Genomic DNA, 26149 nt, shown 5'->3' with positions numbered 1-26149 from the left:
TATGGTCTTTGAAAAAAAAATAAAAAATAATAATAATAATAAAAAAACCCATAAAGGGTTGTGGACTGCAAAAGAAGTAAAAAGGGGTTTGGACTAAGAAACACAATACGCACAATCTGAAATGCAGAATTAAAAAAAAGCCCTCGTTCACGTACAAACGCAGAATCGTGAGACAGAGCCTTGCTGTTCAATACTCACGCAGGCAACGGGAAGTTTAGGTTTCTTTACAAGTCGCTAATTCTTGAACTCAGGTATATAAAATTTCTTATTGTCAATTACCCTACAGTAGTATTAGCTAAGAATTGAGTAGTTAATTCCCTTCTTCCTCTATATCAACAATAAATTTCATATTTAGGTGTAATACTTTAAAATTGATTAAAATGTACTGGTTGTTGTAGAATCGATTGTTTGACTGGTGTCAATTGGACTGGGGCTACGTATTGGCTCGAGAAGTTTTGAGGTGAGTTGATATAACCCTTTACTAAAGTAGTTTAACTCACAGAAGCACGCATATAAGATGTTTGTTAAATTGCATAAAGGAGTTAATATATATTTAATTGGAGTAGTACTAGGCAAGCAGCTGCATAGCATTGGAAAAAAAATTGTCTAGCAATTGCAATGCTCTACTGGATATTTTGATACTTGATTGAATTTTAAGCTAAGGATTTTCAAAGACCCGTGATCTTGGTTAATCACTTGTGTTTTGCTATGTGTAAAGTGTTCTGATTTGAAGTTGTTTTGACTATTATACCAGTTGGATATCTTTCCGTCAGAATCTTGTCTAAAACGATAATCTTAAATGAAGATAACTTGGATATTCAATATAAGCTCTAGTATTTCTTGGTGATATTTAAAGGAGGGCAAATAGCTTGCATTTTTAGCAGTATCTTTGTCAGTCACGCTGACTAAGAGCAAGAGCTTGTGAAGTTTTAGAAAGGAAAGTTTTTTTTTTTTGGAGTATCTTTTATTCTGAGAAGGGCTAATCGTCCAGGCCTAGGATCCTGATCAAGGCGTTGACTTCCTGAAACTACTTGTGCCAAAGTAGGGAGCACACGAGCCGAGGGTCTCGTTGCTGAGAATTTACTTAGCCATGCTAAGGTATGATACATGAGCGCTGAGAACCATGAAGCGAGTGGCACCTCATGGATTGGACCTATTCGATCGGGTTGGGATCGAACCCGTTCCGATCACACGGTGACTAAGACAGAAACAGGTCAGGATAGTTGGAACTCCCAAAGTATAAAGTGAAGTATTTTTTTTAAGAAAGAAAAAGAAAAGAATTTCTTTTAGAATATTTGTAAACTGCTATTATGCAATTATTTAGAATTATTCTTATAAGATTTATGTTTTACATGCATTTAGAACCTTTGCTCATAATGTATATGTTATTAAAGTTTCGCCCCTATTGTTGAGACTCACTGAGTACAATGGATGGTACTGACGTTCTCTTTTGGGAACCTACGTTGGTCTGCGGTACAACGTAGGAACCAGATTTGCAGGCGAGCAGGCTACGAGTTAGGACTTCCTTCTCTTCCAGTGCTATTGGTGAGCTCCGCTTTTGTTCGTGGAGTATTCCTTAGAGTCATCTTTATTTAGTTATTTCTTTGTTACTTAGAGAACTAGCCAGGAAATCTTATGTCCTGAGCAGTGCGTCAGTTTATCAGTAGAGGCTTCATAGACATAGTCGTTGAGTTAAGATTCAGATGTTTTTGATAATAACTTAGCAATATTTCATTGGTTACTATGAATAAAGTTTTGGAGTTGATTTATTTAAATATTTAAAATTAATCAAAAGTATTTGGTTAGAGTATTGCCTTGTTGCATATAAAGTTTGGAGTTATAATAAATTTGATAAGTAGAGATGGTTCGCTCGGTCATGTTTACTGATCGAGTGCCGGTCCCGGCTTGTTCAGGAAATGGATCGTGACAAACTTGGTATCAGAGCATCAGGTTTATGGAGTCCTAGGGGTCTATGAAGCTGTGTTAGTAGAGTCTCGTTTATGTGTATGAAGCGCGCCAAACTTATAAACAGGAGGCTACAAGCATTTAGGAAATGTCTTTTTTTTTTATACTTTAGATCGTGCAGTAGAGTCTACCTCTAAGAAATTATCTAATTTATTCGTTTCTCCAAAACTCACAGAAATGGCTCGTACTCGCAACTATGACACCGACACTCAGGATATTGCTCAAGAAACTATCGCTACTATTGTGGCTCAAGGTAGAACTAAGAAGGCTTCGACCCAGAAAAAGAGGGGAAAATCCTCAAACGGAGTCCAAGTACCCCGGGTTGAGCAAGAAGAAGGGGTGGAACATGATGATCCAGTACCTCAGGATCCAATACGGCCCCCAATAGCAGCTCCGGCTCAGGCAACTATATCTCCCGAGGTGGGTCAGATGTTTAATGCTGTCAACAGTGCTATAGAGATGTTTAAAGCCTTTATGGCCAACCAGAACGAGAGAAGAGATGAGATTCCACCTCAATCAAATAGACAGAACAATTTTGAGTCCTCAAGAGTGAATGAATTTTCGAAGTTGAGTCCTCCAGTTTTCCATGGTTCTATAGTTGATGAAGATCCGATGTTGTGGCTGGAGGGTGTCAAGAAAGCCCTCCGAGTGATGAAAGCATTTGATGATGAAGCTGTGGAGCTAGCTGCTTACTAGCTTAGAGATGTGGCCGACGCTTGGTTTGAGATGTGGGAAAATGAAAGAGATGAAGATGATGGTCCGCCTACTTGGGAAGAATTTGAAGGGGCCTTCATGGCTAATTTTATCCCAGAAGAGGATAGGGAAGCTAAGGCTACAGAGTTCGAACAACTCAAACAAGGGAATAAAAGTGTGCAAGAGTACTACATGGAATTCATAAGGTTGGCTAAGCATGCTCCTCACATGGTTAAGACAGAAAAAGCAAAGATTCACAGGTTTATTGGCAGTTTGGCTTACCACATTAAGGATACAACATCAGTTGCAGCGGTAGGAATGACAGCTTTCTCCTCTGTCGTGGGGTTCTCCAAGAACTTAGAAAGAGACAGACAACAAAGGAGAGAAGAAAAAGAGCATAACAAGAAAGCCCAGACAGCGGGCAGGTTTAATGGTACATCCAGTGGAGGTGGAAGGGATTCCTCTAATAAGAAGTCATTAGCACCATCTCAGTCCAGTCATCAGTCAGGTGGTGGGTCTTCCTTCAGACGTACTCAAAGTTATGAAAACTAGTCTCGCCAGAATCAGAATTTTATGACATCATCCTCACATAGCTAGAGTCATGCTGAGCAACATTCACACCAACAAGGTCTTTGTGGAACATGTAAGCGGCAACATTCAGGTCAGTGCAAGCTCGAGTTTCATGGTTGCTACCATTGTGGAGACATTGGTCATATAAAGGCCAACTGCCCAAAGTTGCGACGTAATTTTAGTGGTGGATCAACTCGTCCTTCTAGTTCCTCAGCTACTGCAGTTGCACCACCTCAGGCTCATGGTTCTCATAATCAGACTAAACATGAAGCAGGCAGAGGTGCAGACTGAGTTACTCAGGGAGGGGGACAACCCCGTTTGTTTGCTACACTTGATCGTCAGAGTGCAGATGCATCTGCAGAAGTTATTTCAGGTATACTTTTAGTCTGCTCATATAATGCTTATGCCATAATGGATCCAGGTTCAACGTTTTCATATGTGACTCCATACTTTGCAATTAACCTCGGACTAGAACCTGAACAACTTAGTGAGCCATTCCTAGTATCTACTCCAGTTGGCGAGTCAGTGAAAGTCACCAGAGTCTATACAGGTTGTATAGTTTCACTCCAAGGTCGCAACATCAAAGCCGATCTCATAGAGTTAGAAATGGTGGATTTTGATGTGATCATGGGTATGAATTGGTTGTCTTCCTGCTATGCCATGTTAGATTGTCATGCCAAGATAGTCAGGTTCCAATTTCCAAATGAAGAAGTCTTAGAGTGGAAGGGTAGTTCAGCATCGCTTACAGGTAAGTTTATTTCTTACCTTAAGGCACAACGAATGATCGGTAAGGGGTGTCTCGCCTATTTGGTTCACATTATTAATCTAGAATCAGAACCACCAGCTCTTCAGTCAGTGCCAATTGTTAGAGAATTTCCAGAAGTTTTCCCAGATGACCTTCCCGGACTTCCTCCCGAAAGAATCATAGACTTCGGCATTGATCTCATGCCATGCACTCAGCCCATATAAAGATGGCTCCGGCAGAACTTAATGAGTTGAGAGAACAGTTGAAAGACCTTCTTGACAAGGGCTTCATCAGACCGAGTGTTTCGTTGTGGGGTGCCCCGGTCCTGTTTGTCAAGAAGAAAGATGGGTCTCTTAGAATGTGTGTCGACTATCGGCAGTTGAATAAAGTTACCATTAAGAACAAGTACCCACTACCAAGAATTGATGATTTATTTGATCAACTTCAGGGTGCAACGTACTTTTCAAAAATAGACTTGAGGTAGGGGTACCATTAGTTGAGAATCAGAAAAGAGGATATATCTAAAACAGCCTTTAGAACTTGCCACATGCACTATGAATTTCTAGTGATGTCCTTCGGATTGACAAATGCTCCAGCTGCATTCATGGATCTCATGAACAGAGTTTTCAAGCCATTCCTGGATACCTTTATTATTATGTTTATAGACGATATATTGGTGTACACTAAGATCAAGGAAGATTATGCAGAACACCTCAGAATAACCTTGCAGACCTTGAAGGAGAATGAGTTTTATGCCAAGTTTTCAAAATGTGAGTTTTGGTTGCAGTCAGTGGCATTCTTAGGCCACGTGGTATCTAGTGAAGGAATAAAAGTAGACCCTCAGAAGACAGAAGCAGTCAAGAACTGGCATAGGCCGACAATGCCAAACGAAATCAGGAGTTTCTTGGGGTTAGCTGGCTACTATAGAAGGTTTGTGGAGGGGTTTTCCTCACTTGTAGCTCCATTAACTAAGTTGACTCAGAAAGTAGTTAAGTTCCAATGGTCAGACGCTTGTGAGCAGAGTTTTCAAGAGTTAAAGAAGAGGTTGACCACTGCACCTGTGTTAACCTTGCCGACAGGTTCGGGTGGGTTCACAGTGTATTGTGATGCCTCCAAAGTGGGCCTTGCTTGTGTTCTTATGCAAAATGGAAACGTTATTGCTTATGCTTCCAGGCAATTAAAGAATCATGAAAAGAACTACCCTACACACGACTTGGAGCTTGCAGCAGTGGTGTTTGCATTAAAAATATGGCGACACTACATTTATGGCGAGCATTCTGAAGTGTTTACAGATCACAAAAGCCTCCAATACATTTTCAAGCAAAAAGAACTAAATTTGAGACAGAGAAGGTGGCTCGAGCTATTGAAAGATTATGACATCAATATCCTTTATCACCCGGGCAAAGCTAATATGGTAGCAGATGCACTTAGTAGGAAGTCAATGGGTGTCTTGGCCGATCTTGTAGTGCAAAGGCGATCTTTGGGTCGAGAAATTCAAAAACTAGCAAATGATGGAATTAGATTGGATGAGACCGAAGAAGGAGATATAACTGCTTATGCCTTAGCGCAATCCTCCCTTGTTGCGCATGTTAAGGCTAAGCAAGACGAAGATCCGTACTTAGTGAAATTAAAAGAAGGAGTCAGAAGCAAAGAAATTACTGCTTTCACTCTAGGAAATGACAGAGTTTTGAAGTTGAATGATCGGTTATGTGTGCCTGATGTAGATGGTATTAGGAAGGCCATAATGGAGGAAGCTCATAGTTCGAGGTACTCTATCCACCCAGGTGCTACCAAAATGTATCTAGATTTGAAAGAGTTGTATTGGAGGAAAGGCATAAAGAAACAAGTAGCAGATTATGAGGCTAAATGTTTAAATTGCCAGCAAGTCAAAGCCGAGCATCGGAGGCCTGGTGGCCTAGCTCAAGGTATATAGATACCACAGTGGAAGTGGGAGATGATTAATATGGATTTCGTAGTTGGTCTACCTCGCACATACCATAAACATGATTCAATTTGGGTTATTGTAGACCGACTAACAAAGTCCGCGCATTTCCTACCAGTAAAGACGACAGATTTCGCAGAGCAGTATGCGCAGTTGTACATCAAAGAAATAGTCCGATTGCATGGTACTCCAGTTTCAATCATATCTGACAGAGGCCCTCAGTTCACGACGCATTTTTGGCAGGAATTTCAAAAAAAATTAGGTACAAAGGTCAATTTAAGCACCGTTTTTCATCCACAGACCGATGGCCAGGCAGAAAGGACCATTTAGACTCTCGAAGATATGTTGCGTGTGTGTGTTATAGATTTTGGAAGTAATTGAGATGATCACTTACCACTTATAGAATTTGCTTACAATAACAGCTATCAGGCCAGCATTGGTATGACTCCTTATGAAGCGTTGTATAGGCGGAGATGTAGGTCTCCAGTGGGTTGGTTTGAAGCGATAGAGGTGCCGTTGATTGGTCCAGAGTTTGTTTGTGAGGCCTTGGAGAAAGTTCAACTAATTAGAGAAAGACTTAGAGCGGCTCAGAATCGTCAAAAGTCTTATTCTGACAAGAGGCATCGTGAGTTAGAGTTCATAGTTGGTGATAAGGTGTTTTTAAAAGTTTCACCAATGAAAGAAGTTATGAGGTTTGGTAAGAAAGGGAAACTTAGCCCTAGATTTATCGGACCTTATGAAATTCTAGAAAAGAAAGGAAACGTGGCTTATAAGCTAGCGCTACCCGTTGAGTTGTCCTCTGTTCATCCTGTCTTTCATGTGTCTATGCTTAGAAAGTACATTCACGATGAGTCGCATATAATACCTGCCAATACCATAGAAATTAAAGAAGGTTTGACTTATGAAGAGGTACCTATAGAAATTCTCGATAGACAAGTAAGAAAGTTGAGAACAAAAGATATAGCATCAGTAAAAGTTTTGTGGAGTAATCATGATTCAAAAGAAGCTATGTGGGAGGTCGAGGAAGATATGAGGAAGAAGTATCCTTATTTATTTGAGTAACAAGGTATGTGAACCTAGGTTTGCTTGACATTTATATTTCATTTATTAAATACAAGTTAGCAAGTGTTTTTGTCCTTCCTAGATTATATTTAGTTGTTGTAGTGATTTAGTTTATGCCAGAGTATATTTAATTCATTAAAGTGATTTACTTTTGCTAAAGTGTTGTGCTTTAGATTCTCGTTAGTTATTATGGTACTTCCTTGCTGGAGTGTGAGTAATTAATTTATGAGCTGTGTATGGTGCCTATGAATAGCATGTTATGGTATATTTTGTTGTGGTTGGTGTAGTTGTGGTATTTGTGACAGGAATATTTTTTTGGATAATCCAATTTACAAGGAAAACTCTGCTGAAATTTTTAAAAATTTAGGGAGTTAGCCAAAATTTTGAATTCCTTGGAAAAGTGAGTGGTGCTAAGAAAACTTAAGAGGTTCAAGGACCTAAGAAATGATTGTTAGCTTAAGAATAAAGCCCTAACAACATTCGAGGACGAATGTTTTTAAGGAGGGAAGATTGTAACACTCCTCAAATTTATAAAAGTTTCGAGACACGCTATTTATAGAATTAAATTATTATTATTATTATTATTTATTTATTTTTCTTGCCTATAGTGAAAATATATATATATACACACACTTAAGTAGTTGGATGTACAATTAGAAGAATATTAATAATTTTGTTATTATTAAATATTAAAAGTATGTATAAGTTAATACTAGTTAAGTTAAAACCAAAAAAAAAGAGAAAAAAAAGAAAAGGGAAAACAAATTTTTTAAAAAAAAAAGGAAAACGTGAAAAGTCCTAACCCATAAAGGGTTGTGGACTGCAAAAGAAGTAAAAAGGGGTTTGGACTTTGGACTAAGAAACAAAATACGCACAATCTGAAACGCAGAATTAAAAAAAAACTCTCGTTCACGTACAAACGCAGAATCGTGAGATAGAGCCTTGCTGCTCAATACTCACGCAGGCAACGGGAAGTTTAGGTTTTTTTACAAGTCGCTAAGTCTTGAACTCAGGTATATAAAATTCCTTATTGTCAATTACCCTACAGTAGTATTAGCTAAGAATTGAGTAGTTAATTCCCTTCTTCCTCTATATCAACAATAAATTTCATATTTAGGTGTAGTACTTTAAAATTGATTAAAATGTACTGGTTATTGTAGAATCGATTGTTTGACTGGTGTCAATTGGACTGGGGCTACGTATTGGCTCGAGAAGTTTTGAGGTGAGTTGATATAACCCTTTACTAAAGTAGTTTAACTCACAGAAGCACGCATACAAGATGTTTGTTGAATTGCATAAAGGAGTTAATATATATTTAATTGGAGTAGTACTAGGCAAGCAGTTGCATAGCACTGGAAAAAAAATTGTCTAGCAATTGCAATGCTCTACTGGATATTTTGATACTTGATTGAATTTTAAGCTAAGGATTTTCAAAGACCCGTGATCTTGGTTAATCACTTGTGTTTTGCTATGTGTAAAGTGTTCTGATTTGAAGTTGTTTTGACTATTATACCAGTTGGATATTATTCCGTCAGAATCTTGTCTAAAACGATAATCTTAAATGAAGATAACTTGGATATTTAACATAAGCTCTAGTATTTCTTGGTGATATTTAAAGGAGGGCAAATAGCTTGCATTTTTAGCAGTATCTTTGTCACTCACGCTGACTAAGAGCAAGAACTTGTGAAGTTTTAGAAAGGAAAGGTTTTTTTTTTGGGAGTATCCTTTATTCTGCGAAGGGGTCATCGTCCAGGCCTAGGGTCCTGACCAAGGCGTTGACTTCCTGAAATTACTTGTGCCAAAGTAGGGAGCATACGAGCCGAGGGTCTCGTTGCTGAGAATTTACTTAGCCATGCTAAGGTATGATACATGAGCGCTGAGAACCATGAAGCGAGTGACACCTCGTGGATTGGGCCTATTCGATCGGGTTGGGATCGAACCCGTGCCGATCACACAGTGACTAAGACAGAAACAGGTCAGGATAGTTGGAACTCCCAAAGTATAAAGTGAAATATTGTTTTTAAGAAAGAAAAAGAAAAGAATTTCTTTTAGAATATTCATAAACTGCTATTATGCAATTATTTAGAATTATTCTTATAAGCTTTATGTTTTACATGCATTTAGAACCTTTGCTCATAATGTATATGTTATTAAAGTTTCGCCCCCTATTGTTGAGACTCACTGAGTACAATGGATGGTACTGACGTTCTCTTTTGGGAACCTACGTTGGTCTGCGGTACAACGTAGGAACCAGATTTGCAGGCGAGCAGGCTACGAGTTAGGACTTCCTTCTCTTCCAGTGCTATTGGTGAGCTCCGCTTTTGTTCGTGGAGTATTCCTTAGAGTCATCTTTATTTAGTTATTTCTTTGTTACTTAGAGAACTAGCCAGGAAATCTTATGTCCTGAGCAGTGCGTCAGTTTATCAGAAGAGGCTTCATAGACATAGTCGTTGAGTTAAGATTGAGATGTTTTTGATAATAACTTAGCAATATTTCATTGGTTACTATGAATAAAGTTTTGGAGTTGATTTATTTAAATATTTAAAATTAATCAAAAGTATTTGGTTAGAGTATTGCCTTGTTGCATATAAAGTTTGGAGTTATAATAAATTTGATAAGTAGAGATGGTTCGCTCGGTCATGTTTACTGATCGAGTGCCGGTCCCGGCTTGTTCAGGAAATGGATCGTGACAATATATGTTCAAAGTTATTCAAAATTTCACTTACGAGAGTAATGTTTCTTTTATTTGGTCACAACTGATTAGATTATTCCATAAGGACTATAATTATTTGTTAAAGTTGCTCTTTTGTATTCCTATGTTAAGACTTAAGAGATTTGATACCTATTACTTTTGAAAACTATTTTCTGGCTGTTGAAACTGTTTATTTGTTAAAAGTGGATAGGTTTTACCTAATAGGAAGTTACTCCTGTCAAACAAAGTGGGAAATACAAGGTCCTGGTGTAGCAGTAGGGGTGCACTACTTCTTAAATGGATCAAATCTGGACAAGAAACTATACAGAAAAAGTTTATAATCATGACTCATGGGAACAAGAATCGTTAGATTATCTAAATTCCTTTTATCTCGCCTGCAGGGTTCTTTCTCTTCTAAAATTTTGTTTCTGATCCAAGTATATAACTGGAATAGCTTACTATTCACAGGGAATACGCCTAATTTCATTGTTTACTATGTGAGAGAAACATTCGTACTGATAATGTCCTAGTCACACCTCAAGCTTTGTTTGATTCACTGTATCATTTTCTAATTGGTAGTAGGGGTAATCGTACTTTGGCTCAAACTACAGTATTTTTCAAAATGTAAAAGCACACCATTTATAATTGTGGAATACAATAACAACCCAATGATAATCCTACTAGTGGGGTTTGGGGAGGGTAGAGTGTACGCAGACCTTATCCCTACCCCGAAGAGGTAGAGAGGCTGTTTCTGGAAGATCCTCGGCTTAGAGAAAAAAGATTAGTATCAAATAATATCAGCATCGTAAGAGACAACAAATAAATGGAAGGACAAATAATTGTGGTAATAATAAAAATTGAAAATAAAAATAAAAATAGTGTGATGGAACAAAACCGCTAGCAGTCCTAGACAAAACACTATCAGACTAGCTAGTACAACGAGGAAAAACGCTCAACTACCCCCTAACCTATAACTCTAATGCATGACCTCCACACCTCCCTATCCAGGGCCATGTCCTCAGAAATTTTAAGCTACACCATGTCCTGCCTGGTCACTTCGCCCCAATACTTCTTAGGCCGCCCTCTACCTCTTTTCGTACCTGTCAAAGCCAACCGTTCACACCTCCTAACCGGGGCATCTAGGCTCCTCCTCCGCATGTTCCCGAACCATCTAAACCTCGCTTCCCGAATTTTGTCGTCTATGTGAGTTACGCCCACCCTCTCCCGAATATCTTCATTCATAATCTTATCCAGCCTAGTGTGCCCGCACATCCATTTCAACATCATCATTTAGGCTACTTTCATCTTCTGGATATGAGAATTCTTGACTGGCCAACACTCAGCCCCATACAGCATGGCCGGTCTAACCACCACTCTATAGAACTTACTTTTAAGTTCCAGTGGCATCTCCTAGTCACACAGGACTCCATACACTAACCTCCATTTCATCCACCCCATCCTGATACAGTGCGTGACATCTCCGCCAATCTCCCCATTTCCCTGGATAATTGACCCTAGGTACTTAATACTCTCTCTCTTAGGGATGACTTGCAAGTCAAGCCTCACCTCCACGTTCGCTTTCCCCGACACATCGCTGAACTTGCACTCCAAATATTCCGTCTTAGTCTTACTCAACTTGAAACGTTAAGACTCTGGGACCTATCTCCATACCTCTATTCTCTTATTAACGTTGTCTCTCGTCTCATCAATAAAAACTATATCATCAGCGAACATCATACACCATGGCACCTCCCCTTGAGTATGGTGTGTCAGTGCATCCATCACTAGGGCAAATAAGAACGGGCTGAGGGTAGATCCTTGATGTAATCCCATAACCATCGAAAAAGGCTCTGAGTCACCTCTCATAGTCCTAACCCGAGTCTTAGCTCCATCATATAAATCCTTTATCGCCCTAATATAAGCTACCATCACACCTTTCACCTCCAGGCATCTCCAAAGAACGTCCCTAGGGACCTTGTCATACGCCTTCTCTAGATCAATAAACACCATGTGAAAGTCCCTCTTCCTATCTCTGTACTGTTCCACCAACCTCCTAATAAGGTGGATAGCTTCCGTAGTAGAATAACCCGACATGAACCTGAACTGATTTTCCGATATAGACACCGCCCTCTTTACCCCCTTTTCACCACCCTCTCCCAAACTTTATGGTATGACTTAATAACTTAATACCCCTGTAGTTGTTACAATTCTGGATATCCCTTTTGTTGTTGTATAGAGGGATCATCGTACTCCACCTCCACTCATCTGGCATCATTTTTGTCCTGAAAATAACATTAAACAGCTCAGCCAGCCACTCCAAGCCTGCTATACCCATATATCTCCAAAATTCTACTGGAATCTCGTCTGGTCCAGTATCTTTGCCTCAGCTCATCTTACGCATTGCTCCCACGACCTCTTCTACCTTAATACGCCTACAGTATCTAAAGTCTTGGTGACTCTCAGAGTGCTTCAATTCTCCTAAGATGTTTCTGTCCTCTTCTTCATTAAGAAGTCTATGAAAGTACGATTGACATCTCCTCTTAATCTGGGACTCTTCCATCAATACACAACCTTCCTCGTCTTTGATGCACCTTACTTGATCTAGATCACGAGCCTTCCTCTCTCTTGATTTGGCCAGCCGAAATAACTTCTTATCCCCACCTTTACCCTAAAGTTCCTTATACAGCCGCCCAAATGCAATAATCTTTGCCTCTGTGACCGCTAATTTTGCCTACCTCCTAGCTTCCTTATACATTTCTCTGTTCACTCTCCTCTACTCCTTGTCGGTGCTCTCCACTAACTTAAGGTAAGCCGTTTTATTTGCTTCCACTTTACTCTGGACCACGTCATTCCACCACCAGTCGCATCAGCGCTCGCTTGAGTATCCCTTCGAGACCCCTAAAACTTCTCTCGTTGCCTGCCTTATACAATCCACCATCGCCGTCCACATAATGCTAGATACAACAAGATATTAGTAAAGTTTGAAACACAAAAGAGTACAAATTATGTGCTAGTTGTTTTTTTACATAATCAGTAACATCAGGCTTTGATACGATGGCAGAGATTATCAACTGTAGCCTTGTTATTGACCGGATCAGGCTGAAACTCCGATGGAGTCATGAGTTCCAAGGAGCAATTGTTAGCTCTAGTTAGAGGTGGAACTATGATTGTGAGGCCTCTGTTTCTTCATGGTTTGGAGTATTAAACCTTCCATGGACTTGCTGGTTGTGGCTTTTCTTTTTGGTTGATTTTTGGGTGTTTAGCTCTTTAGTGTTGATGTAAAAAATGGCAATGGGTAACATTGATTTATAGTGGAGAAAGGATATGGTTGAATAGTGCAAAAAGGCTAATCTAACACATTAGTCTTTAATAAAAAGGTCTTGAAAAAATATTACATACCTAAATGGTGTGGTGCTGGTGGGATGAATGAGATCTGTCAACCTTTAATATAAAAATCCGATTTGAGCCATAAAAATGGAGAAAATCATGGAAAGGAGCACATCATTTTCTAGTGGACCATCATATCTGAATTTATAAGACTAGAGAATGAAGGGAACAAAGCAAAAACATTATAGGAAAAAGGTCGTTGTAACGTCTCGATCGGTCATTTTGAGTTTTCTTATTCGGTGGTTTGAGACCTTGAGTTGCTTCCTATGATGCACTATTACTTGTGTAAATGGTTGATTCTGATGTTCGAGAGGTTCAAGATTGAATTGGTAGAGTACTTCTCAATTTTAAAGGTTCAAGTTGGAAGAGTTGATGAAGGTTTAACTTCTGGGTAAACGACTTCAGAATCGAGATTTTATGGTTTCTATGGGTTTGTGTGGTGACTTTGGACTTAGGTGTATGTTCGAAATTAAATTTGGATGTTTCTAGAAGGTTTTGGCTCTATTATTTGTCAAAAGTTGGCAACTTGAAAAATTGGTGAGTTTATAAGTTTGATTGGAAGTTGACTTTGGTGTTATTGGATTCCTATAGTGGTTTTAAGACCTTGTATAGGTTCACTTAGTTTATGGAACTTGTGCAAAGTTTAATTGTGATCCGAAATATCTAAGTGTGGTTCAGAAGAGTTCGACGAAGTTAGAATGGTTGAAAGTTAAGAGAATAACTTTTATCTTCGATTCTTGGTTTTGATGTTATTTGCAATTTTTTGAGCCATTGGATAAGTTTAGATATTGTATTTGGACTTGTAGTATGATTGGACAGGGTATCAAGGGTCTCGAGTGTGTTTTGGGGTGGTTTTGGACCATTTCTATGTGTTTTGGAGTAGCTAAGTTGATGGTGTTTTGTAGTGCTTCGCGATTGCGGATATAGGCCCGCGATCGCATAGAAGGGTCTTCACTAGCTGAGTATTTGTGATACGTATTTTCAATCTATGGGTCACATTCGCATAGTATGTTTCGAAGCTGGATATATGTGTGCTTCACGTTCACATGGTATATTTTGCGTTTGCAAATTGTTGGAAGTATGTTCTCTACGTTTGCATGATCATGATTGGGTTTGGATTGAGTTGGAGCAAGTTGGGGGCGCATTTGCCTTCGTGTTTACTTGGAGAGGGGAGATTTGTCATGGAGATTTTCATTCAAGGTAAGAGGGTAAGTAATTTCTACCTATTTCTGATTATATATCAAGAATCTATATGGATTTCTATACCTAAAATATGTAAATTTGAAAGGAAATTTAGAATTTTTATCTACACTTTAAGAAAGTATTTTGGAGATTTGAGTACCAGTTTGGACTCGATTTTAGAAACTAATTATATATTTGGACTCGACAGGTTATGGGTCATCGGATTTCAGGCACGCGGTCCTGGATTGACTTATGTTGAATTTTTGAAAAATTCATCAAAGATCAAATCTTTATGGATTGGGATCGCATCCTATAACAATGTTTGACTTCCTTGGTCGATGTTTGGCTTGGATCTACGTGATTGGAGGGTTAGAATGAGGGTTTGACGTGATTTGAGGTTGAAGCTAGCCAGGGAAGAGGTAAGTCTCTCGGCTAACCTTGTTAAGAAGGAAACCACTTAGGATTGACTTGATTGCTATATGTTTAAGGTATTGCTGGTGGTGTATATGTAAGGTGGCAAGCATATATGCACGCACCAAGTTTATATCATATCCGGGGTAGAATTGAGATATTTTATGATTTGTTTTGATTATGTGCTCATCTTGATTTATGATTTGTTTGACTTATATATCTTTGTTCGCTCTCTTATTCATGCTAGAGATCATGCTTATATTTATGAATATTGTGAAGGCATCAGAGCTTATTCTTCATATGTTGAATTGCTTGAACAATCCGCAGTTATATAGAAATTTCATGAGCACATATTAACATGATTATTATTAATACCTTGCATATCTTTTATTTATAATTCTTGGGCATATGTACACGTATTGTGTTTGGATACTTGATTTGGACTGAGACCGTGGAATGAGAGGTAAGCTTGTGCGAATAAAATAAAATTATAGCACACATGACATGATGAGTGAATATTTGATTATAAGTAAGCTATCAAACTTCTTTTTGTGTTTGAATAAGGATCCATCCATCTAGAGTCAGGTGATAACCCATGTTAGTTTGGGCACTGTGAGCATGGTCGACACATGGATCTATATTGTGTATTGTGACGCTTCATGTATTGGCCTGGGTTGTGTATTGATGACGGAGGGGCGAGTTATTGCATATGCTTCATGTCATTTGAAGCCCCACGAGAAGAATTACTTCGTACATGATTTGGAGTTGACCGCGATAGTTCATGCTCTCAAGATATGGAGGCATTATCTTTATGAGGTGTCCTGTGAGGTTTATACCGATCATTGTAGCTTGTTGCATTTGTTCAAGTAGAGGGATCTCAATTTAAGGCAGCGGAGGTGGCTTGAGTTACTAAAGGACTATGATATCACCATTCTCTATCATCCTGGCAAGGCGAATGTGGTTTCAGATGCCTTGAGCAGAAAGGCTGGGAGTATGGGTAGTTTGGCATTTATTTCAGTAGAGGAAAGGCCATTGACTTTGGACATTCAGTCCTTAGCTAACAGACTTGTGAGGTTAATTATTTAGGAGCCCAATCGAGTTCTTTCATGTGTAGTGGCTCAGTCTTCATTATTTGAACGGATCAAGGCATGTCAGTACGATGATCTACACCTTCTGGTTCTTAGAGAGACAATACTTCGGGGTGGTTCCAAGGAGGTTGCTATCGGCGAGGATGGTGTAATGCGACTCCAGAGTTTCTTATGTGTTCCTTATGCTGATGAATTGAGGAGAAGATTCTAAAGGAGGCACACAGCTCTCGGTATTCTATTCACCCTGATGCTACGAAGATGTATCGCGATCTGAGGCAACATTATTGGTGGAGGCGGATAAAGAAAGACATAGTTGAGTATGTAGAGAGGTGTCTAAATTACCAACAAGTAAAGTATGAACCTCAGAGGTCAGCCGTCCTACTCCAGTAGATGGTTATACCGGAGTAGAAATGAGAGCGGTTCACTATGGACTTTGTTGTTGGGTTGTCGCAGACGATGAGGAAGTTTGATGTTGTTTGGGTCATTGCCAATAGGTTGACCAAGTCGGCACACTTTATTCCGATTTTAACTACGTACTCTTTAGAGAGATTGGTCCAGATTTACATTCAGGAGATTATTCGGTTGCATGGTGTGCTTGTCCCCATCATTTCAGATAGAGGCCCTCAGTTCACTTTGTACTTTTGGAGAGCAGTACAGAGTGAGTTGGGAACCCATGTAGAGCTCAACATAGCCTTTCATCTGCAGACCAATGGGCAGTCAGATTAGACGGTATAGATCCTAGAGGATATGCTCAGAGCTTGTGTGATTACCTTTGGCCGAGTTTGCTTACAACAATAGTCCAGCATCAAGAGGGCTCTATTTGAGGCTTTATGTGGTCGGCGATGTCGTTCACCCACTAAATGGTTTGATCCCGGTGAGGCTAGGTTATATGGCACTGATTTAGTGAAGGATGCCTTGGAAAAGGTAAAGTTGATGTAGGAGCGACTTTGCACATCATAGTCCAGATAGAAGAGCAACACGGATCAAAATATGCGTGATTTATCATTTATGGTGGGCGAGAAGGTTCTCTGGAAGGTCTCTCCAATGAAGGGAATCATGAAGTTCGGGAAGAAGGGCAAGTTGAGCCCAAGGTTTAGTGGTCCATTTGAGGTATTGATACGAGTTGGGGAGGTTGCTTATGAGCTTGCTTTGCCTCCCAGTTTATCGGGAGTTCATCCGGTCTTCCATGTGTCTATACTCTAGAGGTACCATGCTGACAAGTCACATATGTTAGATTACAACACGGTTCATCTAGATGAGAGCTTGGATTACGAGGAGGAGCCAGTTACTATTATTGACAGGCAGGTCCGTCTATTGAGGTCCAAGAAGATTTTTGCGGTGAAGATCAAGTAGAGGGGTCAACCAGTCGAGGAAGCGACTTAGGAGACCGAGGAGGACATGCAAAGTAGATATCCACACCTATTCAGCACTCCAAGTATGATTCTAGACGAGTTCTAGGACAAACATTTGGTTAAAAGGTGGAGAATGTAATGACCCGGCTGTTCATTTTGCTTTTTAGATCCCCTCTTTCGATCCACAAGGATCAGGATCAAATAAATGTGCATTCTCTTTCTAGCAAGCGAAGATATACTTCTAACCTCTTAGTAACCAACGATCAGGCGAGGCAGAAATTATTTAGTTCGGATTTTTCTAGTAAAAAAGAAGATAGGATTCCTGATTATTCAGACCTTAATCGAATCATATGTGCTGGTTAGTATAATCTCGTATATTCGCCTATTCTCTATGAGAATTCTGATTTATTGTCAAAAAGGCGATTCCCCTAATTAAGACTCCTCGTATGTGCCTTTACTATTTTATGACTTGCAAGGATAGTTGATGTTTGGAAGGGTTCGGGTTGAAATCGGAACACTTAGTTCCTTAATAATGGCATATAATGGTCAAGTTTGACTTGAGTTAATATTTTGAGTAAATGACCGCGAAACCAGGATTTGACGGTCCTAATAGGTTTGTATGATGATTTTGGACTTGGGCGTATGTTCGGATCGGGTTTCAGATGACCCAGGAGCGTTTCAGTGCTTAATATTGAAAGTTGGTGCATTGAAGGTTTTTTCAAGTTCTTTAAGTTTGGCTTGGAGTAGACTTTGGTATTATCGAGGTCCGTTTGGGATTCTGAGCCTGAGAATAGTTCCATACGGTGATTTATGAATTGTATGCAAAATTTTGTGCATTCCAAGTAGTTTATGGATGATTCGACGCGTTTGGAGTAAGTTAAAAGGCTTGAAGTTCATAATTTGATTCGATTTGGTTTTGGGGTGCGATTCCAAGTTTTGATATTGTTTTACGCGTTCAGAGGGTTTGAGCAGGTCTGTTTTATGTTTAGGAACTTGTTGGTATGATTGGACGAGGCCACGAGGGCCTCGGGTGCTATTCGGACGACTTGTGGAACATGTTTAAACTCTAGAGAATAGCTGAAGGTTGCTGGCATCTGGTGCGTTCGCACCTGCGGTGGGAATGGAGCTGCACCGCAGGTGCAGCACCTTGTTCACAGAAGTGGGAATGGACAACCAGGGTTGGATTCGCAGGTGCCGAAGATTGGGCACAGGTTCGCATCCGCAGAAGCGTGTTATGTTTCGCAGAAGCAGAAGTTTGGGGGCTGGCGTGGGTTTGCAGATGCGATCAACTTTTCCCCAGAAGTGGGCTCGCAAAAGCGAGACTTTGTCCGCATAAGCGAGGGGAGCTGTCCTAGGAAAGGACCGCACTTGCGATGATTTTTCGCAGAAGCGGAGCCGCAAGTATGACTATTTTGTCGCAGGTGCGAAAATCGCTGGGGTAGTGGAGAATGCATTTATTTTGGACTTAGGTCCTTTTTCTCGCATTTTTACTTTGGGTGATCGATTGTGGAGCTCTTGGAAAGGGATTTTTCACCTACCATCATAACGTGAGTAATTACTAATTAATGTGAGTTTAATACACGGATTTTAGGTAGATTCTTAACATATAAATTGTAGAAATTATAGGTTTAGTTTAAATACTTAGGTTTTGATAAAAATGGGATTAGACCATGAAAATGATTATGGAATTGAGTAGAAATTATATATTTGGGTTCGTGAGGTTATGGGTAATATTTATCTTCGAAAATTTTCCAAATCTGGGCACGCGGGCCTAGGGGTGAATTTTAGAAATCTTCTAATTTGGGTTGGGTAATTACTCTAATAGCTAAATTATGAACCTTAGAGTATATATTGATTACTTTATATAATATTTGGTAGTTTTGGATTGTTCGGCACCAACTTGAGGCTTTTAGAGTGATCTGTGGAACAAAATTTGAAATTTGGAACGAGGTAAGTCTCTTGCCTAACCTTGTAAGAGGGAATTTACTCCATAGGTATTTAAATTGCTATTTTCTACTATTTGTAGGTGTTACGTACGCACGAAGTGAAGAGAACCCATGTGTAGCTAGAATTCATGTTATGTCCGGGTAGACCTATGCCTTTATTATGCTAATAATTGTGCTATTTGGACTCAACGTGCTAGATTTATTACTTGTATTAATGAGTAAAACTTGGTTAATGATTATGTTAAATCGAACTTCATTATTTAGAGAATTGGCGAAAATGTTTAATTATTGATGTAAATTTGTATCCTTTCATGGGTTGACCTCGGAGTTGTACATGTGAAATTCAAAATCGAAAAGTTTCCCTATTCCTGTGGACATGGATGAACGCCTCGACTATATATATATAGGGTATACATCCATGATCGGACCATACGATCTCGGTAGTGTATGTACACGAATATTATGGATCGGGTCATACGACCTCGGCATAACTCGTGCATGTTGTCACTCGGAGTCGATTTCACTTGATATGTCTGTCATGACCTGAGCATTATAATACATGTTAAGCCCTTACTTGCTGAGATTATTACGTGATATTCGGGGAATTTTAATTTTTATTTGTTAAATGGTCATTTAATTATTTCCTCTTATTCCATTATTGATGTTGATTTTCATGCTCATTAAATAAACTTGTTCATTATATATTTTGCCCACTAGTAAGTGTCGAAGTCGACCCCTCGTCACTACTTCTTCGAGGTTAGACTAGATATTTATCGGGTACATGTTGTTTATGTACTCACGCTATACTTCTGACGGTGCAGGTGCATCTGACGGTCTTCAGGTGCATACCCCTGTTACCCGGAGGCTTAGTGGTGAGCTGCTCTTTATGCCCATTCTACAGTGCCCGGAAGCTCTCCTTATTGTATTTATTTTCTATCTATCTTATTCTAGACAGTAGTATAGGAGGTTTTGCATATTCTACTAGTTGTTCATGTACTTGTGGCACCAAATTTTGAGAGTATTCTAATAGACAATTTATAGTTTTGGGTGTTAATGTCACTACTTTACTCTTTTTGTGTTTTGGTGCTTCGTTTTATTATAATTTCTTATTAATGATTCTTTCTCTAAATAAGAAAATCAATTACTTTAAAAATATTAAGATGGGTGATTAATTGGATAGTTCACTATTGGCTTGCCTATTGCGAACGTTGGACGCCAACACAGCCTATAATGGAAATTGGCTCGTGACAATACTTGTCATGAAAGGATTAATACAGTAATTTTCTAAACTTTATGGGTCTTAGAAGATTTTCTGTCTATCCTTTTATTTATCATTCAAAAATACCCTTGTCCGCTTAAAGTAGCAAGTCGCCATTATCCCACCTTAAGAGAACCACAAAGGTTTCCATAAGCCTCAAGACTGTCAATACTCAATATTCATCTGCAAGATCTAGCCATGATAACAAGAGAAATACTATACATAGTGGTCGTAAGGTCGTACGGCCAATAAGAAGTAATAAAAGGTAAAAAATTACATGGGGCGCCCTATTTGATCACTTCCATTTAACCTGTATCCATTTTTTTTAAAATTAACTTGTACCCAAAGTTTAAACAACTTCATGTTTTTTTCTCCTCTTTCTTCTTCTTCTTTTTCTTCTTCTTCTTCATCTTCTTATTCATCTTATTCTTCGTGTGATAGTGAGTTTATATGGTGTTTGAAAGCATATTTTAAGGTAGTTTATGATGTTTTACAGTGATGAACTGTTGTGGCACTTTATATTTTACTATTGATTAGGGTTTCTTCTTCTTCTTTTTCTTAATTACAAAATGGGTTCGTTAGATTTATTGTTGTTTTGGCAAATTGATGATTGGGGTTTGTTCTTGATGATATTTGAACTTGGGTAGAGCTCAGCACAGCCTTTCACCCGCAAACCGATGGGTAGTCGTAACGGACAATTCAGATCTTGAAGGATATGCTTAGAGCATATGTGATTGACTTCGGAGGGCAGTAGGATCGATTCTTGACTTTGGCAGAGTTTGCTTACAACAACAGTCCAGCATCGAGATGGCTCTATTTGAGGATTTATATGGTCGGCGATGTCGTTCACCCGTCGGATGGTTTGAGCCCGGCGAGGCTAAGCTATATGGTACTGATTTGGTGAAGGATGCCTTGGAAAAGGTAAAATTAATTCAGGAGCGACTTCGCACTGCACAATCGAGATAGAAGAGTTACGCAGATCAAAATGCGCGTGATTTATCATTCATGGTAGGCGAGAATGTTCTCTTGAAAGTCTCGCCGATGAAGGGGATCATGAGGTTCAGGAAGAAGGGCAAGTTAAGCCCAAGGTTCATAGGTCCATTTGAGGTATTGAGGAGAGTTGGAGATGTTGCTTATGAGCTTGCTTTGCCTCCCAGTCAATCGGAGGTTCATCCAGTTTTCCACGTATTTGTGCTCTGGAGGTATCATGCCGACAGGTCACATGTGTTAGACTATAGCACAGTTCAACTTGATGAGAGTTTGGGTTATGAGGAGGAACCAGTTGCCATTTTTGACAGGCAGGTTCGCCAGTTGAGGTCCAAGAAAATTTTTGTCATATAATTTTAGTTGAGGGGTCAACCAGTCGAGGAGGCGACTTGGGAGACTGAGGAGGATATGCAGAGAAGATATCCACACTTATTCGGCACTCCAGGTACGATTCTAGACCCGTTCGAGGATGAACACTTGTTTAGAGGTGGAGAATGTAACGATCAGACATGTCGTTTCTCTTTCTAGATCCCCGTTCTTCTAATTAAGGCTTCCCGTATGTGATTTTACTATTTTATAACTTGCGGAGATGGTTAGTTCGGGTTTGGAAGGGTTCGGGTTAAAATTGGACCATTTAGTTCCTTAATATTGGCTTAAATTAAGTTTGACTTGGGTCAATATTTTTAGTAAACAACACCAGAATCGGGATTCAAAGATTTCAATAGGTTCATATGATAATTTTGGACTTAGGCGTATGTTCGGATCGAGTTTCGGATGAATCGGGAGCGTTTCGGCATATAAAGTTGAAAGTTGGCGCATTGAAGGTTTTAAAGTTCTTTAAATTTGGTTTGAAGTAGGTTTTGGTGTTATCAAGTTCTGTTAGGGATTCTGATCCTAGGAATAGTTCCGCATGGTAATTTTTGACTTGCACGCAAAAGTTGGTGCCATTCTGAGTAGTCTAAGTATGATTCAGCGCGTTCGGAGCAAGTTGAAAATTTGAAGTTCATAATTTGATTCAATTTGGTTTTGGGGTGCGATTCTTAGTTTTGATGTTGTTTTACGAGTTTCGAGAGTTCGAGCTGGTCCGTATTATGTTTATGGACTTGTTGGTGAAGTTGGGGGGGGGGGTCCTGGGGGCTCGGGTGCATTTCGGACCGCCCGGAGCTAAGTCCAAAAGTGTTGGTGTGCTGGTTCTAATTTCCTTCTTCGCAAACGCGGAAGGACCCCCGCATTTGCGATGAAGGATTTGGGGACTAGGAGCTTTTACTCTTCGCGTTCGCAAATATACGGCCGCGTTTGTGAAGGCTTGGAACCATTGTCCTTCGCGTTTGCGGTTAATTGTCCGCGTTCGCGTAGAAGCCTGGGCCTGGGGCTAGGCAACCCAGTTGCCTTACGCGTTCGCGAGTTGGTCACACGTTCGCGAGGAGTAGGTGGCCCAATGCATCGCGTTTGCGTGTGTCCTTTCGCGATCTCATAGGGCCATTTTTTCTGGGTTGTTCAGTCTAGCCTTCACGATCGTGTGAGCTTGTGCGCGATCGTGATTAACGCACAGACCTAGGCAGAATGTTTTAAAAACGGGACGTAGGCCATTTCCTTTGCCGATTTTGGAGCTTCTTGGAGAGGGGTTTTCACCTAGCTATTGAAGGTAAGTAATTACTACCCAATATGAGTTTAAGACATAGATTATGGGTAGATTTTAACATATAAAATTATGGAAATTATGGGTTTAGTTGAAAAACCTGAGTCACAAGAGCAATCTCTTCTTCTTTTTTTGAATTCTTTTTTCTTTTCGTTATAGTAATGCAATTAAAGGTTTCGATAAAAATGAGATTTAACCAAAAAAATGATTATGAAATTGGGTAGAAATTATTTATTTGTCATGTGGGTAACATTTATCTTCAAAAATTTCTGGAATCCAGGCAAGTGGGTTTGGGGGTATATTTTAGGAACCTTCCAATTTGGGTTGGGTAATCACTCAAATAGTTAAATTATGAACTTTTGAGCATGTATTGATTAATTTATATAATAGTTGACTAGTTTCGGATTATTCGGTATCGAGTTGAGGCTTTAGAACGAACTTGCGGACCAGAAAGTGAGCTTTGAGACGAGGTAAGTCTCTTGCCTAACCTTTAAGAGGGAATTTACCCCATAGGTGTTTTAAATTACTATTTGCTTCTATTGGTGCTATGTATGTACGAGGTGAAGAGAGTCTGTGTGTAGCTACTAATCATGCTAAGTCCGGGTAGTTTTAGGACCCAAATTATGAAATACGTGTATTGATTGCACTCTACTTGTTAATTTAAGTGCCTAAATTATATTAAAACTTGATAAAGAATTCGTAAAGACTAAACTGCACTTACTTTGAGTTTTGGCGGATTACTTGACCGTTAATAGAAATTACGTTTTCTTGTGTATTAGTCTTGTGGTAGCTCTTAAATGGGATATTCATGGAGTATTCTCTCTTCGTGTGGAGCGGGTCGAACGCCTCAGCAGTACAATAGATGCATCTATGGTTCGTGTCGCTCGACCCTCAGCAATGTACACATTATTTTGGATCGGGTCGTACGACCTCGGCATAAACCGTGTATGATAATGCTTGGAGCCCAAATATATTTGATATTATTTTTATGACCTGAGAAGTTATAATTTATTTAATGACCTAAAATTATTGAAGTTAACATGTATCAATTGGAGATTTTTAAATTGAATATCAGTTAGAGAACCATTTATTTATTGTTGGTTATTGTGTTATTATTATTGTTCATGTATTCCATGCCTATTTAGAATTTCTGTACTTTTTTATTATTAGCCCATAGTAAGTGCCTATATCGACCCATCGTCATTACTTCTCTGAGGTTAGACTGGATACTTGTTGTCTGCATGAACGTTATGTGTTTAAAACTATACGATTAATATATATCATGCCAAAAGCTAACGTATTTGACCAAAAGATATAGATTTTGATTCAAATAATTAAATTTATGTAAATAAGGGTTAATTTTAGCTAAAAATAATATTTTATATGGGATTTCTAAAGAAACAATAAATACTGTGCAAGTACGGTGGGACAGTGACAATGATATGTAGTGAATATTCCTCATATCAGAAATAATATTGTAGTATTTAATAACAATAAACAACAATAAATGGCATTTAAGTAAATAAAATGAATGTGTCACCCAAGAAAGGATGATGAGATGTTCTTTCTGACAATGATAAATGATAGACAATCCTTTGAATATTTGAGTTATTCTCGGATCTAGGAAAAAAGTGTAGGCAAGAATCTCAGTGAAAAAGTGATATTTTTATCTTAGCACATGAGATCTGATTCTCTTTCTCAAGTCAACGTGTGTTTTTTTACAAATGAATATCACATGTCCCATATCATATGATAGAAAACTAATTTTGATATCTCAAAAAGAAATATTCCAGAACTATGTCTAGATTTATTTTCTTACAACTATATTAATGAATCATTATTGTAGTAATTATCTTAAATATATTTACAACAGAAAATTAGTTTAATTTTAAATTATCTTTGGACAAATTAAATCTGATTATTAAATGCTTATTAGTGGGTAATTTGAATGTTATGTTGAAAGAAAAATTTACCGTTTCTTAGCAATGAATTTACCGTTTCTTAGCATTGCCATTTCTTAGCCTTAAAATGGCCTAGTCTTTAATGTATTAGAAATTGGAAAAGCTTTTATGGCTTTATGGATTTGAACCTGATAGTCTATATTCTTTTAGACTATATATATACCCTTTTGTTTCATCTTGAAAAGTAAGGAAAAACCAAAGTAAAAACTTTTCTACTATTGTGATGGGTTATCTTTGTTGTTTCTGCTCCTAGTTTATACTAGAAGAGTTTGTTGAATTTCGGGGGATACGCCTACTTTTTTATCACCGTGTGGGCGAATATCCTTAAGGACAGTGTCTTTGACACGCCTCAAACTAAATCTTTTATTCTCCATAATTCATCGAATTTTTCCAACAATCTTAAGGATATTTCCACGTTGTTATTATGGAGAATAACGCTACTAATGTTGTTGTTGATGCTACTACACCTGCTGCACCAACTGTTTTTGTTGTTGTTCCATCACCAATTACCTATGCCAAACCTTTTCCTGATGTTTCGAAGATTGAGGTTTTTGGTGGAGATAATTTTAGGCGCTGGCAGGAACGCGTGCATTCTATTTTGGATATGCATGGAGTTGCTTTTGCACTTACTGATCCTAAGCCAACTGAAGCAACTTCCATTCAGACGGACCAATGGATTCATGCTAATAAGGTATGTAGACATACTATAATTTCTACTCTTTCAAACGAATTGTTCGATGTCTACGTTTCTTGGAAAAGGCAAAGTTCTTCTCAAACTCACGTCTGGCAAATTTTGGCATTGAATGACGTGTTGCATGTTCCTAGTATCCGAGTCAGTTTGGTCTCTGTAGGATTATTAGAAAAAGTGGGGGTGAAAGTTTCTTTTGAATATGATAAGGTCGTGTTGACCAAAAATAATAATTTTGTTGGCAAGGGTTATTATAACCATGGATTATTTGTACTCAATGTTATAAATGAAAATGCTAGTACTTCTGCTTACTTGATTGATTCTTTTAATTTATGGCATGCTAGATTGGGACATGTTAATTTATCTTGTATTAAGAAGATGCATTCTGAATGTCTCATTTCAAATATTAATTATTCTAATATTGATAAGTGTGAAGTTTGTGCCGAAGATAAACAACTAAGAAATCATATGCTTCGGTATTTAGAGAATCTGAATTATTAAGTTTAATCCATACTAATTTAGGAGACTTGAAACAAATTATGACTAGAGGATGAGAAAAATATTATGTGACTTTTATAGAA

At 38.7% G+C, this 26149-nt stretch overlaps 2 protein-coding genes and 1 long non-coding RNA gene across 3 annotated transcripts; all 3 read left to right on the top strand.

Annotated features, from left to right (window-relative positions):
• The first annotated feature begins 2691 nt into the window (after positions 1 to 2691).
• On the top strand, positions 2692 to 7161 carry LOC138873468 (uncharacterized). The gene is made up of 7 exons (XM_070151937.1): positions 2692 to 3187; positions 3320 to 3508; positions 3650 to 3859; positions 4540 to 4903; positions 5657 to 5898; positions 6319 to 6612; positions 7151 to 7161. Exons 1-7 carry the CDS (start codon positions 2692 to 2694, stop codon positions 7159 to 7161), a joined length of 1806 nt encoding a protein of 601 aa, XP_070008038.1.
• A 694-nt stretch (positions 7162 to 7855) lies between these two features.
• LOC138872459 (uncharacterized) lies at positions 7856 to 9454 on the top strand. The gene is made up of 3 exons (XR_011400840.1): positions 7856 to 7990; positions 8138 to 8199; positions 9225 to 9454. It is a non-coding gene; the product is annotated as an uncharacterized lncRNA (long non-coding RNA).
• An 11844-nt stretch (positions 9455 to 21298) lies between these two features.
• LOC138873467 (uncharacterized) lies at positions 21299 to 22197 on the top strand. The gene is made up of 2 exons (XM_070151936.1): positions 21299 to 21595; positions 22138 to 22197. The coding sequence occupies exons 1-2, from the start codon at positions 21299 to 21301 to the stop codon at positions 22195 to 22197; spliced, it is 357 nt and encodes a 118-aa protein (XP_070008037.1).
• Positions 22198 to 26149: the final 3952 nt, after the last annotated feature.

This window comes from Nicotiana sylvestris, chromosome 7 (assembly GCF_000393655.2).
Source record: "Nicotiana sylvestris chromosome 7, ASM39365v2, whole genome shotgun sequence".
NCBI classification, from domain to species: domain Eukaryota; kingdom Viridiplantae; phylum Streptophyta; class Magnoliopsida; order Solanales; family Solanaceae; genus Nicotiana; species Nicotiana sylvestris.
Note: the sequence above shows the minus strand (reverse complement) of the source record. Positions and strands in the feature narration are given on the sequence as shown.

What these genes read in the sequence shown, in the direction of transcription:
- LOC138873467 (XM_070151936.1), top strand. Translation starts at nt 21,299, where the DNA reads ATGGTAGGCGAGAATGTTCTCTTGAAAGTCTCGCCGATGAAGGGGATC. An exon ending in TTGCCATTTTTGACAGGCAG is followed by an intron (nt 21,596 to 22,137) that starts GTTCGCCAGTTG and finishes GGTTTGAAGTAG; the next exon opens with GTTTTGGTGTTATCAAGTTC.
- LOC138873468 (XM_070151937.1), top strand. Translation starts at nt 2,692, where the DNA reads ATGTGGGAAAATGAAAGAGATGAAGATGATGGTCCGCCTACTTGGGAA. An exon ending in TGGTGGGTCTTCCTTCAGAC is followed by an intron (nt 3,188 to 3,319) that starts GTACTCAAAGTT and finishes GGCAACATTCAG; the next exon opens with GTCAGTGCAAGCTCGAGTTT. An exon ending in GGATTTTGATGTGATCATGG is followed by an intron (nt 3,860 to 4,539) that starts GTATGAATTGGT and finishes ATGAATTTCTAG; the next exon opens with TGATGTCCTTCGGATTGACA.